We start from the raw sequence: 19,576 nt of genomic DNA, 5'->3' as shown, positions 1-19,576 counted from the left end.
TAAATTTTATTCAAAATGATGACTACTTAAGTGCCTCTTTCACACAATTCCAGAATATATCAAGTTTCCACTTGAGTCCTTCATTCAGTGGTTTATCATGAGAAGAAAGAATAATATGGATAAAATAGTTTAAAGGTAGAGTTAAAAAATGTTGTATCTGAGAATGTATACTCAAACATGATGACAAATAGACTCTTTGGCCTATCTGATCCTAGTTTTAACCCAAGAAGTAAGAGACTTTCTACAGGGAGGAGGTGTTTGAGTTTCTGAATGCTGATGGGTCTCCACTAACTGCTCCTGACTTGCAGAACGTGGTTACTGAGGTTAGTTGCTATGTGTTGAGGAAAATCCCAAATGATGGTGCAGACCATTTGGCTCATAACATCTGCTGAGCTGAAAAACTGCAGTTACCCAGGTAAACTCATCTTCAGGTATGTGTGTGCATGCTCAGGCACTTCAGTTGTGTCCAACTGTTTGTGATCCCATGGACTGTAGCCTGCCACCTCATCCATGGGGTGTCCTAGGCAAGAATACTGGAGTGGGTTGGCATGACCTCCTCCGGGGGATCTTCCCTACCCAGGGATTGAACTCGAGTCTCCTGTGTCTCTTACACTGCAGGCAGATTCTTTACCCACTGAGTCATCTGGGAAATGCCTATCTTCAGGTACAGATGCTAGCAAATAGGAGGGGCTATGAGTAGAAAACTCAAAACAGAGGAGGAAAAACAGAAGAAACAGATTGACTAGAAATCCCTTGTGGAATCAGTTTCCCTGGACTGCTGAGTGATAGCAACTTAGGCGTTAAGATTCACTTATACTAGATGGTAAATTCACTGTTTTCATCCTTTTTAATAGGAGCTACATTTTAAGCAGTTTCAGAATCCATCTTTTCTCACTTGAGTACATGGACAGTGACACATTATGACTAGTATGAAAAACTTATGAAAGAGTTTTCAGAAGTAAAGTACTTTTCTGGAAAACTGAAGAGTAAGAGAAGATTTCATCGTTGTTGAGAATACACGTTTCTATTTCAGTTCTTGTTTTATGTCCATGATAATTTGGTCTGGGCTCCACTGAGGAAAATTGCCAATGGGCAACAGATTATCCCAATGTACACCTTTTTTTTTTTTTTTTTAGCTTTAATCTCTTTTCAGGTGACAAATAGCTTTTCTCTTAGACCAGATCATTTGATTTTTCACTTAATTAATTAAAAAAGTAATTTAATGCTCATCAGGAGCCCCAGAGTGAGTATGTGCTCATCTTGATAGTTAAAGCATTTAAGAAGAAGTTTTTTAAAAAAGATCTACCACACCATAAATATCTGTATTCTAGTATCTCACAACCAATTGCTTCAGTACTGGTGTTAAAATTGGAGTACTGCTTAGGGTGGTCATACGTGGAATCATCTAATTAACAGAAGAACTTTCAGAACAAGTAATAGGACAGCACAATAGCAAAGAGAAAGGATTTCAGAATGAGATCCATCCATACAGATTCAGATTCCAGCTCTGCCACTCATCATCTGTATGCCTTTAACTAAAGACACTTAAAGCAGCAGAGAATAGTGGCTGGCGCTTACATGGTAGGGCTGGATTGCCTGCTCCCATCCTTATCTCAGGCAAGCCACTCAACTTCACTAATTTTGACTCCTTGAATTTGTACCTGGCTTCCAAGGTCACTGCTGTGAGGTTTAAATGAGAGAATTTTATGTACAATACCTATGTATAAGAAGTTCATGAAACACTTAATAATCATGTTACTAACACTGTCTTCAATTGTGTCCAACTCTCTGTGATCCCACGGGCTGTAGCCCACCAGGCGCCTCTGCCAATGGGATTCTCCAAGCAAGATTACTGGAGTGGGTTGCCATTTCTTCCTCCAGGGGATCTTCCTGACCCAGGGATTGAACTCACATCTCTTGCATCTCCTGCACTGGCAGGCACATTTTTTTTTTTTTTTTTTTTACCACTAGCGCTACATAGGAAGCCTAATAATTATGTTAACCATTGTTATTATTCATTTAGTGCTAAGCATGGCAGGACCTGAAAAATTACTAAATCTTTCAAGGGTATTTCCACCCGACGAGAAAGGAGATTAAAATACTCACCATCCTAGGCTTGCTATGACAAATAAATGAGTGACCAGAGCAATTATTGGTCACAATTATTCAGAAACAATCTAAGCGTGAATGATCTCGAGTGAGAACAGGTGAGTGAGAATTCTCTCATATCTGAATTGCTAATAGTTCTCGTGGTGTCGCTAATAAACTGTTTCCCTTATTCCGGTCAGTATTTTTTCTATTGGTTTTCATGCTTTTAAAACACCCGAGGGCTGCCTTCTCCTCCCTCTGTTTGTCTTGACAATATAGTTCCAAAGACTATATTGTCTTTTTCCAGTAGACATCCTCACGTAGTGTTTTAACTTTCTCGGCTTCCAATAAAAGAGGTGAGTGCAAGCCCTTTGACATTTACACCTGGGTATCTTCCTGATGTGAAGCCTTACGACCTTTCATAAAGCCCATCTTTCATAAATGCTTCTTTGTTAACCACCGTTAGTGCTTCCACTTTTCAGTCTTGCTTTCAGGTATTTTTAAAAAGACTCATAAATTGGATGGCTTTTTAAAAGCACAACTTCCAATTCTAGAAGGCAATCTTGGAAGAGAATGAAGGGAATGGGATCTTAGCCTGTTCCATTAGCACTGAATCTGCCAAGAGAGACGCTCTTTGGGTCAAAGTTGTCCCCTTGAGTGCATGGTCATTTTGATAAGAATAGTGCAAGGTAATGTAATCCCACTTTAAATTCAGAAGTTATAAAGTTCACACTACACTGAAAAGAAGCAGCAGTGAATGACAGACAGTGCCATGCTTATATTCGAGAAAAAAAATCTCAAGGGCCAAGTCTTGATTCAAGCAAATGTTCAGTGTTCTCTAGGCAGTTATGGGATGTGGAAATAAAGGTGGGGTCCCCTTGCTCTTTGATTCTTTATTCCCCGACTGTGTGACCATCATTTGTAGAGACCGTGGGCAGCCGTAGCTGTGCCTTCTGCTTTTTGGTTTAGAGTCATGGGAGGCAAAGGACAACACCTGGTTTCTGCCTTATAAGAGTCAATGTAGTCTGCCTGCATCCAGCAGTCCCTCTGGTTTCTAGGATAATAAATTACTGAGTGAAAGAACTTACATTCAACCAGCAACTGGTCAGATGCTTAGGATGTTAATTGTGAACACAGAAATGAGCCAAACATGATTTCTTTCCTTTGGTGCAATACTGTTTCATTACAAAATCACATAGGAATATCCATAATTAGAATATAGAGTAGAAAATGCAAGGGCCTATTCCAAAGGGGCAGAAAAATAACAGGAACATGGAAGAAGGAAAGATTACTCTTAGCTCTGAGATGAGGAAAGCTTCATGGAAGAGGTGATACTGGTATGAGGTGCTGGAATATGAGTAAATGTTGTACCTGCAAAGAAAAGGGTGGGTATATTGGTGGAAAAATTTTAAATAGGACACGTTAGCCTGGTGGGTTATAGTCCATGGGCTCGCAAGAAGTCAGACATGACTGAAGCAACCTAGGACACACATATGCACATTAGCTCTACACACAGGAGAAGATTGGGAAGTAAGGCTAGGGAGGCAAGGGGCATGCTCTCCAAAGCAGATCACAGGGCCATGGATAGGATTTTATCCTATAGACGACAGGTGAGTGGGTTCCATCTTGGCTTTTTATTGGAATCACATGTTGAGTTTTAAGTTGTAGATGTCTGATTGATATCATATCAATAACATTTATGGGGCTTAGAGCAGGAGGATGAATGGTGGCCCACGCACTGTATCTAAATATTCAGAAGTTTTAAAGTAAGTGATACTCAAGACCCTGCCTTCATTTTCATCTGGGGTCTGCAGTCTGTCCCAAAAGATTACTTGGGCTTGGAGGCTAAAGAAGCCCCCTCTCCCTGAGGGCTACCCTTCCACAGGGGTCTGAGTGGTCCTTGGTCCAGTGGACCTTCAGGAGGAGAGCAGGGCAGAAACTGGACTCCTAGGCAGCGTCTGGATCTGCTGCCACCAAGGACAGGATGATGCAGGAAAGCTCATTAGCTCATTAGGAAGGGCAAGTTCCCTCACTTCATGTCTCACTTTTCTGACCTGGGAGTGTCAGGCAGCTCTAAGTACCAGCCAGAACTATACTGCCTACTGCACCCACCTCCCAAGCAGAGGCGAGGGCGGAAGTACCATTATGGGAGGATCGCTGTCTGCCTACACATCCTCCCGCTTCTGGGGGTTTGGGGGTGGGGCGGCTACCTGGAAACCAAACCAGCCTTCCTGTTTCTCTGGTTTCAAAGGGCACAGGCTAGATACTGTCATACTGAGGGAAGCAAGTCAAACAGAGGAAGACAAACACTGTATAATATTACTTATATGTGGAATCTAAAAAAACGGTACAAAAGAACTTATTTACAAAACCAGAAACAGAGTCTCAGGTGCAGACAACAAACTTATGGTTGTCAGGCGGGTAAGGGGAGGGAAGGGATAAGTTAGGAGATTGGGATTGCCACATACACTCTACTATGTATAAATCAGATAACTAATAGGACCTGTCGTAGCACAGGGAACTCGACTCAATACTCTATAATGACCTATATGGGAAAAAAAAAGTCTAAAAGAGAGGAGATATATGTATACCTATAGCTGATTCACTTTGTTGTACAGCAGAAACTAACACAACATTGTAAATCAACTATACTTCAATAGAAGTGAGGATCTGCCTGCAACACAGGAGACCCAGCTTTGATTCCTGGGTTGGGTGTGATCCCTGGGAGAAGGGAATGGCAACCCACTCCAGTATTCTTGCTGGGAGAATTCCATGGATAGAGGCGCCTGGGAGGCTACAGTCCATGGGGTCGAAAAGACTCGGACATGACTGAGGAACAAAGCAAAATATAAAAACAAAGTATTAATTTGCCAAAGGTTCTAATGATCTACTATGCAAAAGGCACAAGTGGAAAGTATTCTATTTACTAAAGGTTTCAACTGCCTACTAAATAAGAAGGCGATTTTTAAATCTCAAGTCAAAAGGTTTTATGTATTCCCATTCTGGTACTGACCATTTGCTACTTTGATTTGGAAGGTATTCTGGGTAATATTTAAGGTATTATCTTTAATCTACCATAGTCAAAATTATGGGGAAATCTAGATTTCATCTCTACAAGGCGCATTTTTCAGAGAGGAAATCATGGCAGTATTGAACTGCCAAAGGGACAGCTGAAAAAAAAAATGGGTCATGCATTCATCTCATTCTGCCAAGCGGTTCACTGCTCATTTTTGTCCTCTTCCCGTAAACAAGCAGCGTTAACAAGTTACTTGAAAAAAGCATACTAATTTCCCCAGTGAATTACACAGGAAAGAATCCAGTGTTCCCTCCAGAGAACTCAAATAGTTGTTTGTTCTCTGAGCTCAGGTGTGGTAAAATAGCCATGGGCTAAAAATGCATGCTGGATATTAGCCAGCAGGCTAGAACTTTCCCTCTGCTCCAGTCCTGATTTCTCACGTTGGTGTGCAGCTTGGAGATTGCTTAATGGGGGGAAAAAAAAAGCAAAACCAACAACAGGACTTGATTTTCAATTTCAATTTAATTACACAATCTATAGTACCTAGTGGGGAAGGATTTGGGGGCAAGATTAATGTACACCAGTGTTCCATTTTACATTCCTTTCTGATAAAGAACTCTGTATTGATTAGCCAAAGTGAGTATATAGACTTGTTTTACAAGGGTTAAATTCTTCGGCTAGAAGAAGGGGAGTGTGGATGAAGAAGGACAAACTTCCAGTTATAAAGCAAATAAGTCTTGGGGCTGTAATGGACAGCACAGTGATTATAGTCAATCCTATCATATTGTGTGTTTGAAAGTTGCTAAGAGAGTAAACTCTGGGAGTTGGTGATGGACAGGGAGGCCTGGCGTGCTGCAGTCCGTGGGGTTGCAAAGAGTCGGACACAACTGAGCGACTGAACTGAAGAGCGTAAATCTTAAAAGTCATCACAAGAAAAATGTTTTGTAACTTTGGATGGTGACAGATGGGAACTAGATTTACTATGTAGATCACTGCAGAGAATAAACAAATACGGAATCATTATGTTTTGTATATACTATACAGACTAATGTATGTAATCAGTATATTGTTAATATACTAATTATAACTAATATATGTAACTAATATAATGTTATACGTCAATTATGCCTCAATTTAAAAATAATTAAAAAGGAAGTGACTTCATTTTAGCCCAAGAATACTGGACTAAGTACACTATCCCTTCTCCAGCGGCTCTTCCTGATCCAGGAATGGAGCCAGGCGGGGTCTCCTGCGTTGCAGGCAGATTCTTTAACAGCTGAGCTACCAGGGAAGCCCAACTAATAAACCTAACTAATATAATGTTATAGGTCAATTATACCTCAATTTAAAAATAATTAAAAAAGAAGTGATTTCATTTTGTGGCTCTTTGCCAGACTTTACATAAATTAAAGGTATAAGATGGTTTTTTATAAGAGGTATAAGATAAATTAGAGATATAAGAGGTATAAGGCCTTCCTTGATAGCTCAGTTGGTAAAGAATCTGCCTGCAATGCAGGAGACCCCTTGCTGGGCTGGGAAGATCCCCTGGAGAAGGCAAAGGCTACCCACTCCAGTATTCTGGCCTGGAGAATTCCATGGACTGTATAGCCCACGGGGTCGCAAAGAGTTGGACACGACTGAGCGACTTTCACTTTTTGAGATGCCTTTTAGAATTATATTCCCAGTGCATTCTTTTTTGTTATCTTGTTCTTTTTTTTAAAAAATTACTTTTAATTGGAGGATAATTGCTTTACAATGTTATGTTGGTTTCTGCCATACAACAACGTGAATCAGCCATAAGTACACATACAACCCTCTCTCATGAGCCACCTTCCCACCTCTGACTCCACCCCTCCATATCGTCACAGAGCACTCCTGGTGTATTCTTGAGAGTGGGGAGCACCTCCCTATGTGCAAGAAGAAAGAACAGAAATTCCATTGTAGCATCAGAAATACCAGCTGGCAGACACTGATTGAACTATACAACTATCTGTCCTGAAAATGACTACATAACTAATACACTCAAGACCCTTACCTCTGAAGACTAAAGAATTTCACTCTTTTACTGGAACTGGGAGACATGATGCTTTTATCTGGCACCAAATCCATGTTTAAGATTATGAGTAAATATTTGGTGTTCTATTCTAGTGTCTGCACACTCTATTAGTTTAGCCAAGGGTACAAAAGAAAGAAAATACAGGAAATGAAAATCTACCCCTGAGAAGTAGTCTTAATATATTTCTTGACCAACTGTTTTACCTTGTTAATAAAGAAAACAGTTCTCTTTATTAGGAAAAATGTTCCCTCTGTGACTTAAATAAACAAAATGATAACAATGAACTTTACTGGTTAACTGTTGTTCAACCACCTCACCAAGCCACCTGAGTATAGACAAACAACTGAAATATGATGCTAAAGAGACTAAGCTTAATAGGTGAATAAATATTTGAAATGACTAACTGACTTTAACATTACATTGGGATGGCATTTTCAAGTTTTTATGATGGCTGCGACTGAGTCAGTATTTACAGTTCTATTCAAAAGCAAAATGGTACCTGATAAGCATTGAATTTTGCCTACTGAATTTGCAATATAGGAGGTCAGTCACATGAAAGGACAATTTTTAAAGCCTGGCGAATTACAGGGCCTCTGGCACAGATTAGGTAGAGCTAGAACTTAATTTGGTTGGAATGACAATGGGAACCAGAACTGGAATTTATTTTGAAGTCCGTTAGGAGGAGACATTGAAAAATGTACCCTCGACTGGTATAAATGTAGATGAACCATTCTTCCCCTTGACAAGGATGAGGTGTAATTTATGCCAGAGGAGAACAACAACAGCAAGACTTGGAGATGTGTGTCTATGAATGATTTGTGTCTTGGAGATGTGTGTCAGCATCCCCTGTGTCTAGCGGCAGCACTGGGAACACTCAGCCAGACTGGCCCATGGAAAGAGGGTTGGCGGGGGGGCAAGCCCGGCCAAACTTGGTTTGGATCTGTGGCTGCATGTCTTAAACCCCTTAAGCTGTTGTACATCTCCTGGTAAATATAAAAAAATTAATCAAAAAAAAAGACTGGATAAGAAAACAGTGAGGCAGGCAGGAAGACACTGGCTACGTGTGGGTAGAAATCAGGGACCAGATAGAAAACCAACTTGTACGTTTCCATGGCTAAAGCTTTAGTTCTTAACTGTTGGGGAGGGAATGACTGGATGAATTAGAATTTAGGAAAATCACAGAGGACAGTCAGCTTAGTTAAGGGAGAAGTTGATAAAAGTATCTCTTTGCAGCCATGATAGAATCAATGCAGAGGTCATGACCTGCTCTGAGGGCTGCTCACATCAGAGCTGGCAGAGCCCATCCTTGGGAAAGATGGTGTGGAGGGGAGGAATGAGGTGGGGGAGACAGCAAAGTGCATGATCACCCATGTATGATCAATTTATTTGTTCTCAGAACCAGTAAGATGTGTATCGCTCATACCCAATAACTAGCAATGCCTCCTTTTAAGAATATTTACAAATGCTTAATTAATTAGTAACATCTGAAGCAAAATTCTACATCCTGGTGTATGAGAAGTGAGGAAATACCTGGTTGGTGATATGTTCCTGGATTTTTTCTCTAGTCACTGAAAAAGAAAGCAAAAAGAAAGTCAACATTAGTAATGGTCTTGCTCTGTTCTCACTCAAAATTCCAAACAGCAGCTGTGGACTCCCTGAGCAAGGATTTACAGAGGATGAGATGGCTGGATGGCATCACCGACTTGATGGATATGAGTCTGAGTGAACTCCAGGAGTTGGTGATGGACAGGGAGGCCTTGCGTGCTGCAATTCACGGGGTCGCAAAGAGTTGGACACGACTGAGCGACTGAACTGAACTGAACTGAGAAACAGTTATGATCACTCCAATATTGGAATGAAAAAAAAAAGTCAAAACCAAAATTAACCACATTAGGCAAAGATAACAGAAAACAGAGTGGAAATACACACCAGAGGATGTATTAAACTCTGGAAGAGAAATGGTAAAGAGATGAAAGAACTAAAGAAAAAACTGAACCACAGCCATTTGAAGGTCTCCAAACAATGACAACCTGCTCAAGCATAATATTAACACTGAACTCAGGGAATCTTGAGCACCAGAAGAGATTTAAAGTGACAGATGGCAGAAGTGCTACTTTTTACTGACTTATGAAAATGATAAAGACCTTCTTAGGTTTTGGTACTGCCAGAGACCAAATATAAACCAACAATTCTATAAGTGGTATCTTAGGACAGAAACATATCAGAGTAATGTAACACATGAAAAAAAGCAACAGAGGGGTATAAATAATGAGGATTCTAGAATAATAAACCTCAAATACTGCAAAAATACCCTAAGAATGATCAATATCATGTGTCTTAAATACAAGAAAAAAAATCCTTAGGAATAATCAATAACCAACAAACCACCAGGAAAGAGAGTAAAGACATTTGGGCCCAGCAGTTATTACGCGCTTGTGAATATCTTGGTGAGATACCTACACTTTGTTAAATGTGTCCTTTTAAAATTTTAATTATGATGATTGTGTAGTGACATGCATCTGTAAAAAAGAATACAGACAGTTCCCCTGTACCCTTTACCCAGGTTTCCCCACGGGTTACATTTGGATGATCTACATAGTATGGTAATATCTGAACCAGGATGCCTACACTGACATAGTTGAGATACAGAACCTTTCCATTACATCATGTTGCTCTTTCATAATCACATCCATTGCCCTCCCACCCCTGCCCTCTTCTTAACTCCTGGCAATCACTAATCTGTTCTCCATTGCTGTCAAGAACGCTGTATAAATGGAAACATGCATTTTCAAACCTTTTGGGATAGGATTTTCTCACTCAGCATTGTTCTCTGTAGAGTCATCCAGGTTGCTATGTGCATTCCTGTGCATTCTTTTTTTCCCCAGTATTTCATTTTTTAATTGGAGTATAATCGCTTTACAATGCTATGTCAGTTTCTGCTTTACAACGAAGGGAATCAGCTGTATGTATACACACATCCCCTTTCCCTTGGACCTCCCTCCATTACCTTTTTATTGCTGAGTAAGGATGCACCAAAGTCTGTTTAGTCATTCACCAGATGAAGGACATCTGGCTCGTTTCTAGCAATTGTGAATAAAGCTGCTATCAACTCTTGTGGACAGGTTATGTGAACTAAGTCTTGTGCAATTTCTGGGTTGTGTGGTAGTTGCCTGTTTAGTTGTTGAGGAAACTGTCAAACTGTTTTCAAAAAAAGACGTAATGAATATACACGGTATTTACTGGTCAACTTTGCTGTTCAGTCATGTCTGACTTTTTGCAACCCCATGGACTGTAGCAAGCCAGGCTTCATGGCATTTACTGGTAAATTGAGCAACCAGTAATAAGCATATCAGGAAATTTTACTAAGCGCTCACTCAGTGTCAGGTCAGATGATATACAGGATACACTAGATGAAGGAGGAGCCCAGAAAATGGAATGGCCCTGTTGAAAGCGGGCTCTCCCTTATGACAGTTTAACCGCCTTCTCATTTTGCGGGTTGTTTGCTTTGCTGCATAGACGTGTTCTCAGTTTGGTGCTTTCGTTGCCTGTGCTTTTGGTGTCATGTTCAAGACGTCATCACCCAAACTGATAGAGGTTTTTGCCTATCTTTCCCTCTACTTTTAGCTTTTATAATTAAGTCTTTAATCCTTCTTGAATTATTAATAATTTTTTTGCATGGGGTAAGAAGAGGATCAAATTTCATGGTTTGGCATGTGAATGTCCCGTTTTCTCCATTGTTGAAGAGACTATTAATAGCATCGTTTCCTCACTGTGTATTCTCGGCAGCTTTGCCAAAAAGCCGTTGACCATATACGTATGGATTTATTTCTGGACTCTGTTCCATTCCATCTGTCGATATATCTGTTTTTATGCCAGTGCCACACTGTTTTGATTACTGTAGTACTATAATATATTTTGAAATCTGGAAGTATGAGGCTTCCACCTTTGTTCTTCTTGCTCAGAATGGTTTTGGCTATTCAGTCTTTTGTGGTTCTACAGAATTCCAGAATTTTTTCTTCTGTAAAAAATATCATTGAGAATTTGATAGGGATTACATGAATATGTAGATAACTTTGGATAGTATAAACATCTAAACAAAATTAATTCTTTCAAATCATAAATATGAAATGTCTTTCCATTTATTTGTGTGTGCTTTAATTTCTTTCACCTGTGTTTCATAATTTTCAATGTATGAGTCACCTCCTTAAGTTTTTTTCTCAAGTAATTTGATTTTCATCCTATTGTAAATGGGATTGTTTTCTTAATTTCATTTTCAGGTAGTTTGTTGGTGATGTATAGGAAGGCAACTGGAAGGCTTCTGCACAGCAAAGGGAGCAATCGAGAAAATGAAAAAACAATTAAAAAAAAAAAGTAGGCTATTCAATCCCGCCACTGTCACAAAATATCAGGGCCAATTTTGGAGTTTCTAGATAATAGTTACCAATTTTCTTCATTTTTAATGGTACTGCCCAATTGGACACTCTTGATAGGTTTTGGCATTTAGATGTCTTTTGCCAGATAATATGTAGAGTGTATAAGAAGGATGCATAAAGAAGAGTGCTTTTTGTTGGGGGTGGCAGGGGGGACTTGCCTTTTGAATTAGATCACCAAGGTGGACAAGAAGAGAAGGAAGAACAGTCAGGAACGAGAGAGCATTTTGGGTCTAAAGCAGGGAAAGGAAGCCAGCATGGCCAAAGTGAAATAAGAGGAAGGTGGGGTGGTGCGAGATGAGGCTGGACAGACAGGCAAGAAACATTTAGCAAGAAAGCTCATGTGGACCATTTTGGGGAGATTGATGAACCTGCCCCAAAGTAGTGGGAAGTCAGTTATGAAGGGAGTGTAGCCCAGGGTGTGAGTAGGCCCACTGGAATGCCTTGGTCAGCTGTGCATTTTCAGAGGACCTCTCAGGGGTGGTTGCTGCCTGGAGAACAGGCCAGAGGTGGCGTCAGGGGTGGCAGCAGCACCAGGAAATCTTAGTTTCATTTCCTTAGGAACAAACTGAAATCTGAAGGAATTCCAGTGAAAAGCAAGAGGCCAAACAATCAAATAATCATAAACTAATCACAGTGTCCCCTGGACTCTAGAAAATGGAGTAGATGGTAACCTGACATCTAATTTACAGCTCTGTCATTTATTAGATTTAGGGCCTTTTATGCCTGTAAAATTCCATGGACGGAGGAGCCTGGTAGGCTGTAGTCCATGGGGTTGCTAAGAGTCAGACACGACTGAGCGACTTCACTTTCACTTTTCACTTTCATGCCTTGGAGAAGGAAATGGCAATCCACTCCAGTGTTCTTGCCTGCAGAATCCCAGGGACAGGGGAGCCTGGTGGGCTGCCGTCTATGGGGTCGCACAGAGTTGGACATGACTGAAACGACTTAAAAGCAGCAGAAGCAGCATTCAATGTTTGGGTCCTGTCTGGTCATGTATAACGAAGAGTTACTAGTGTTTACCCCTCAGCAGATTTGTGAGGATTAAATAAGTATGATTTTTGCACACAAAGGATAAGAGAAAGACATTCCAGGGAGTGGGACTGAAAGAATAAAATCTCAGAGGCAAGGAGAGGGTGTATCTGGGTGAATCATGAGACATTTAGAAAATCTGAAAGTCAGCCCAGCCAAATTGGAGAGACAACAGTAAGTGCAAAAACCAGAGGTCAAAAGGACCAGAAATTCACAGAAGACCAAAGTGACTGGAGGGTAGAAAGGGAGAGGAAATGATTCAAGCACATTACATCTATTGTGTGCTTTATTTCTAATCTAATGGCACTGCTGATCTGACAGGCTCTTTCAAACGTTCAGGTTTTAGTTTAATATTAACACCTCATACTAGTCAAATGGGCTTCCCTGGTGGCTCAGAGGTTAAAGCGTCTGCCTGCAATGTTGGAGACCTGGGTTTGATCCCTGGGTCGGGAAGATCCCCTGCAGATGGAAATGGCAACCCACTCCAGTATTCTTGCCTGGAGAACCCCATGGACAGAGCAGTCTGGTGGGCTACAGTCCACAGGGTCGCAAAGAGTTGGACTGAGCGACCTCACTTTCTAGTCAAATGGCCATCACTGAAAAAAAATCTACAAACAATAAATGCTGGAGAGGGTATGGAAAAAAGGAACTCTCTTGCACTGTTGTTGGGAATGTAAATTGATTCAGCCAAAATGGGGGACAGTATGGAGGTTCCTTAAAAAACTAAAAATAGAGCTACCATGTGACCCAGTGACCCCACTCCTGGGCATAAACCCTGAGGAAAGCACAGCTCAAAAAGACACATGCACTCCAATGTTCACTGCAGCATGATTTACAGTAGACACGACATGGAAGCAGCCTAGGTGACCATCAACAGATGAATGGATAAAGAAGTCGTGGTACAGGTATACAATGGATATTACTCAGCCACACAAAGAAACAAAATTAAGTCATTTGTAGAGATGTGGATGGACCTAACGACTGTCACACAGAGTGAATGAAGTAAGTTAGAAAGAGAAAAAACAAGTATCATATATTAACCCATGTATGTGGGATCTAGAAAGAATAGTGCAGATGAACCTAGTTCCAGGGCAAGAATGGAGACACAGATGTAGGGAATAGATATGGGGGGGCAAGGGCGAGAGTGGGATGAATTGTGAGATTACGTTTGACATATATACACTACCCTGAATAAAACAGATAGCTAGTGGGAAGCTGCTATATAGCCCAAGGGAGCTCAGCTCAGTGCTCTGTGCTGACCTAGATGGGTGAGATTGAGGGGTGGTGGAAGGGAGGCTCAAGAGCGAGGGGATATATGGGCTGTATGTATTATATAGGGCTGATTAATTTCATTCATAGCAGAAACTAACACAAGATTGTAAAGCAATTATACTCCAATTAAAAAAAAGATCTTAGGGGCTCTTCTCTGGTTGGCGCATCTCCTCTGATGATTCTTGATATCAGCCCATTTCTTTCCCAGCATTTATCATAACTTGCAATCATTTTGTCATTTGTATGTGCATTGCTTCTTTGCACATCTCCTTCTATACTGTAAGCAGCCTGTGGTCAGGGGCCCTGCCTATCTTGGTTTATTTTTTTTTGTCTTGCTATTTTCTGATCTGAGACTATACTACGCAAATTCTGGTAATAACATTTTATTAACAAGACAAGATCTCTTATCAAGAAACCATGTTTAAAAATAGAGCAAGAAAAAGTAATAATGATTTTTATGAGGGGCTGGTTTTATTACAAGTTTAAGAGCACTTGAAAAAGGTTTGATTTTCTACATTTTAAAGCAGTGGTTACTAACATTGAAAGAATGTGGGTCCCTTTAAAATACCATGACAATTGCTTATAATTTTGTTATTTATTAAAATTCTTTTATGTACATGCATGCTAAGTCGCTTCAGTAGTGTCCAACTCTTTGTGACCCCCGTGGACTATAGGCCACCAGGGGATTCTCCAGGCAAGAATACCTCAGTGGGTCGCCATGCCCTCCTCCAGGGGGTATTCTCAATCCAGGAATGGAACCCAAGTCTCTTATGCCTCCTGCACTGGCAGGGGAGTTCTTTGCCACTAGCGCCACCTGAGAAGCCCCAGTGTTTTATGAAGTGTCTATAAATTCAACACTGCCTAAAAATGAGTCTGTACCTTTTAAAAAGATCTATTTTCTTCCTGTATTTTATTTATTTTTTAGATTAATATTTTGGGGCGTCTAGTTGATACATTGTATTTACTGCTGTATCAAGGGCCCAGTGCTGGCACATTTGAGGTATTCAATGCAAATTCACAGAATGATTGACAGTATTTTCAGTCAGGGCTGATTTGTATCAGTTCTCACATTTTAAGGGCAGCTGTTCCTGGCTCTTTCTCTCTAGTGAAAGGAAAGATTCAGGGGTAAAACTCATTAGGTGAACCATATGAATGCCTGAAGTTGACTACTAATAAATTCTAGCCCATACCAAACACTTGGTTTTGTGATAGCCACCATTTCTGTCTTAGTTCCCAGTTGATTTTCCAAGGATTTTAAAGTATCCTAGTAATAGTGATTATGTCTAATCTTCCTTTCCCCTCCTTTTTAATATAACATTTATAGTAGCCTTGGGGCTTCCCAGGTGGCTCTAGTGGTAAAGAATCTGCCTGCCAATGCAGAAGCCCCAAGAAATGAGGGTTGCATCCCTGTGTCAGGAAGATCCCCTGGAGGAGGGCATGGCTCCCTACTCCAGTATTCTTGTCTGGAGAATCCCACGGACAGAGGAGCCTGGTGGGCCACAGTCCATAGGACCACAAAGAGCCAGATACACCTGAGTGACTGAGTACATAGAAGCTTAGTTTTGAATCCCTAACATAAAAAAAGGTCAGTTTTCATTCCAATCCCAAAGAAAGGCAATGCCAAAGAATGCTCAAACTACCGCACAATTGCACTCATCTCACATGCTAGTAAAGTAATGCTCAAAATTCTCCAAGCCGGGCTTCAACAATACGTGAACCGTGAACCTCCTAATGTTCAAGCTGGTTTTAGAAAAGGCAGGGGAACCAGAGATCAAATTGCCAACATCCACTGGATCATTGAAAAAGCAAGAGTTCCAGAAAAAGATCTATTTCTGCTTTATTGACTCTGCCAAAGCCTTTGACTGTGTGGATCACAATAAACTGTGGAAAATTCTTCAAGAGATGGGAATACCAGACCACCTGACCTGCCTCTTGAGAAATCTGTATGCAGGTCAGGAAGCAACAGTTAGAACTGGACATGGAACAACAGACTGGTTCCAAATAGGAAAAAGAGTATACAGTATACAGTATACAAGGCTGTATATGGTCACCCTGCTTATGTAACTTCTATGCAGAGTATATCATGAGAAACGCTGGGCTGGAAGAAGCACAAGCTGGAATCAAGATTGCCGGGAGCAATCTCAATAACCTCAGATATGCAGATGACACCACCCTTATGGCAGAAAGTGAAGAGGGACTAAAAAGCTTCTTGATGAAAGTGAAAGAGGAGAGTGAAAAAGTTGGCTTAAAGCTCAACATTCAGAAAACGAAGATCATGGCATCTGGTCCCATCACTTCATGGGAAATAGATAGGGAAACAGTGGAAACAGTGTCAGACTTTATTTTTTGGGGCTCCAAAATCACTGCAGATGGTGACTGCAGCCATGAAATTAAAAGATGCTTACTCCTTGGAAGAAAAGTTATGACCAACCTACATAGCATATTCAAAAGCAGAGACATTGCTGACTAAGGTCTGTCTAGTCAAGGCTATGGTTTTTCCAGTAGTCATGTATGGATGTGAGAGTTGGACTGTGAAGAAGGCTGAGTGCAGAAGAATTAATGCTTTTGAACTGTGGTGTTGGAGAGGACTCCATTCTGAAGGAGATCAGCCCTGGGATTTCTTTGGAAGGAATGATGCTAAAGCTGAAACTCCAGTACTTTGGTCACCTCATGCATAGCGTTGACTCTTTGGAAAAGACTCTGATGCTGGGAGGGATTGATGGCAGGAGGAGAAGGGGACGACTGAGGATGAGATGGCTGGATGGCATCACTGACTCGATGGAGGTGAATCTGAGTGAACTCCGGAAGTTGGTGACGGACAGGGAGGCCTGGCGTGCTGCAATTCATGGGGTCGCAAAGAGTCGGACATGACTGAGCAACTGAACTGAACTGAACTGAACTGAACGTAAAAGTGAAAGTTGCTCAGTCGTGTCCGACTCTTTGGGACCCCATGGACTGTAATCCATGGAATTCTCCAGGCTAGAATAGTGGAGTGAGTAGCCGTTCCCTTCTCCACAGGATGTTCCCAACCCAGGGATTGAACCCAGGTCTCCTGCATTGCAGGAGGATTCTTTGTCAGCTCAGCTACCAGGGAAGCCATACGTGTTCAAGATTGTGGGAAATGAAGTGAAGGACCAAGAGTTAATTCTAGATAACTTATAACACCAGGTTTTATACTTTTCCTGAAGGCCAACAATATTTTAATTGTCCCTTTAGTTTGAATTTACCCAAATTTCCACCATTCTCTTTCACTAAGCTGCTATTTACCAAAATAAGGTTTCTCAGCATAGTTACCCAGAAGACTCAGGCTTCTCTTTAATTGCATTGTGGAATCAGGGGCTTTGAGGAGGGTGGCAACCCCAGGGCAGATTTGACCCAAGGGCCACGAGTATAGGCAGGAACCTAAGTCACAAACCTGGGCTGTGTCTTGGGATGTCAAGACAGATAGGCTGGATATGTTTCCCAAGCAAAAGTTCACAGTGAGTCCAGGATTCAGGGCTTCTATGCAAATATGGAAGAGGCAGGTGATGGTAGGGGACGTAAATGGCAGGGAACATATCCATGTTTCGGAGGGACTTAGTTCCACGTCATGAACAACTCAGGCAACAAGGCAGGAGCCACACTGGGGACTGAGGGATAAAGCAAGGGCTGATTCAGAAGGCAACAGAGTAAGGTTCCAGTTACTAAGGTCAGAAAGTCAACTGAGGATCATGGGGACTAGAGCCAGATAGACCATTTCTGTGAGATACAGCTATTTAAATATGAGAAAAGTGATCTCCTCCCTTGAGCTATTAAAACTCTAATAAATTAAAATATATAATTACATCATTATTTTGTGACTGTAGTGGTTATGATTGCAACTCATGATAATTTTTTCTCTTGCTCACAGATAGTCTTAGCCTGGTGGAGATGTAAATGTTCCCTGACCGAGACAAGAGAAAAGGAGGGAATCCCACATAAGGAAAACCAAAGTCATTCTCCAGTTTATTCAAATCGTATTTGAGAGAGAGGAATGGAATTCAGGGGATAAATTGTAACTGCATAAGCCTTTGCTAATAAAAGATTAAGAAGTATGTGGTTTAGCATCTTTTAATTATTTTTTCTAGCATCTTGAATATACAATGTTTGAAATCTCTGGTTGGATCAACATTATTTTGCTCAGAGGTTTGTGGACTTTGCATACTGATTCTTTCCTGTTTCCAAGTACATTTGCTTTTAGGCTATTTTTATTCACTTTAAAGGAATTTTAATAACTTTCTGTTGACAGCATGGACAGCTGGTCTTGAGAATTAAAGAAAATTCACTTGCTGACTGAGGAAGGAAGTGACATCAATGAGCTTCTAAAGTCAGCCCAGAGGGGGAAATTGGCTTGTGAGAGAGTAGCCTTGCATGGCACTGTATTTATCGAGCAATGCCTTGAGATGCAAATTGGTGTATCAATCAAACCTATGGTGCCTACCTCCAACCAACTGAGTGCAAAGGGAAGGAACACTGCCCCGCAACCCTGAGGAGAAAAAGGATGAGGGATATGGGAACCCAGGGGCAAAGTGAGTTATGGGAACTCACAATCCCCTCTCTGGGCGGATGCTTCACTCACTGTCAAGCCTCAGTTTCTTTGCCTAGAAAATGAGTTTGATGTAAGTTTGAAGTCAGTCCATTTCTGTGACAGATGGCTAATGAGAGATGTTATCTCACCACTTTGTCCCAAAGAGTGCTATCAATTGCTTTTTATCTCTCGCTAAGAGCAACCTAGAAAGAGAAATCTTTAAGTGTCATTTGTAGCTACTGGGCTTCCCTGATGGCTCAGCTGGTAAGAATCTGTGTGCAATGTGGGAGACCTGGGTTTGATCCCTGGGTGGGGAAGATCCCATGGAGAAGGGAACGGCTACCCACTCTAGTATTCTGGCCTGGAGAATTCCATGGACTGTATGGTCCATAGGGTGGCAAAGAGTCAGACACGACTGAGCAACTTTCACTTTGTAGCTACTACCTTCATTCCTTGATATTTTTAAAATTGGCATTCATTGTGTATTCTACTGCAGAAAAGACACCAAACCTGGAAAACACCCAATCTGGACTTTAAAGACTAATGACACCGGTAATAGCAATTATCATTGTCATCATAATGAATGACTTAATTCTTCACCCTTGTTAGAGACCTGCCCTCTGGAGCTGCAGTATCCATTTTTCAAGGTCACTGCGGTACAAGTGGAATGTGTGTGTGTATGTGAGGGTTGCATCATGTGAGTGTACAGGTACGTGTATATATATACACACACCTGTGCAAAAGACAGGCAGAAAAGTCCCTTAATACATTTTATGGTTATGAGCTGAAAAATAAAATCTGCCAATTATTTCTTAGCTCAGTTTATAAAGTGCTTGAGTGTTGGTTCAATAAGAGTTAAACAATTTGAGTCTGAATTTGCAATTTAGAGTCAATGGGAATTTTATTCATCCCAAGAGATAGATGCATTCAGGCTGACTTCTTTTCCTTGTCTATAAACATATTTGGGGTATTCAATTAAATTTTCAAATTTTACGAGCATAAATAGGTAACTTGAACCATTCAAAAAATATTGGTTAAGTAGAGAAAAGAAAGGATGGGCTCTCAACAGCCACAGTCTTCAGGCTAAAGGATTTTCCGAATATCCTCAAGCAAAACTCAGTCATCTAATCTTACAG

General features: G+C 41.0%; 1 protein-coding gene across 3 annotated transcripts in view; it reads right to left on the bottom strand.

Annotated features, from left to right (window-relative positions):
• The window catches only part of CHST9 (carbohydrate sulfotransferase 9), a 284,501-nt gene that overhangs the window by 18,221 nt on the left and 246,704 nt on the right, over positions 1-19,576 (bottom strand). For all 3 annotated transcript variants that reach the window (XM_069569317.1, XM_069569318.1, XM_069569319.1), the window contains one exon: positions 8,691-8,728. In XM_069569317.1, coding sequence (XP_069425418.1) covers positions 8,691-8,728 — 38 coding nt within the window. The remainder of the gene's footprint in view (positions 1-8,690; positions 8,729-19,576) is intronic.

This window comes from Ovis canadensis, chromosome 23, assembly GCF_042477335.2.
Source record: "Ovis canadensis isolate MfBH-ARS-UI-01 breed Bighorn chromosome 23, ARS-UI_OviCan_v2, whole genome shotgun sequence".
Taxonomy (NCBI): Eukaryota; Metazoa; Chordata; class Mammalia; order Artiodactyla; family Bovidae; genus Ovis; species Ovis canadensis.
Note: the sequence above shows the minus strand (reverse complement) of the source record. Positions and strands in the feature narration are given on the sequence as shown.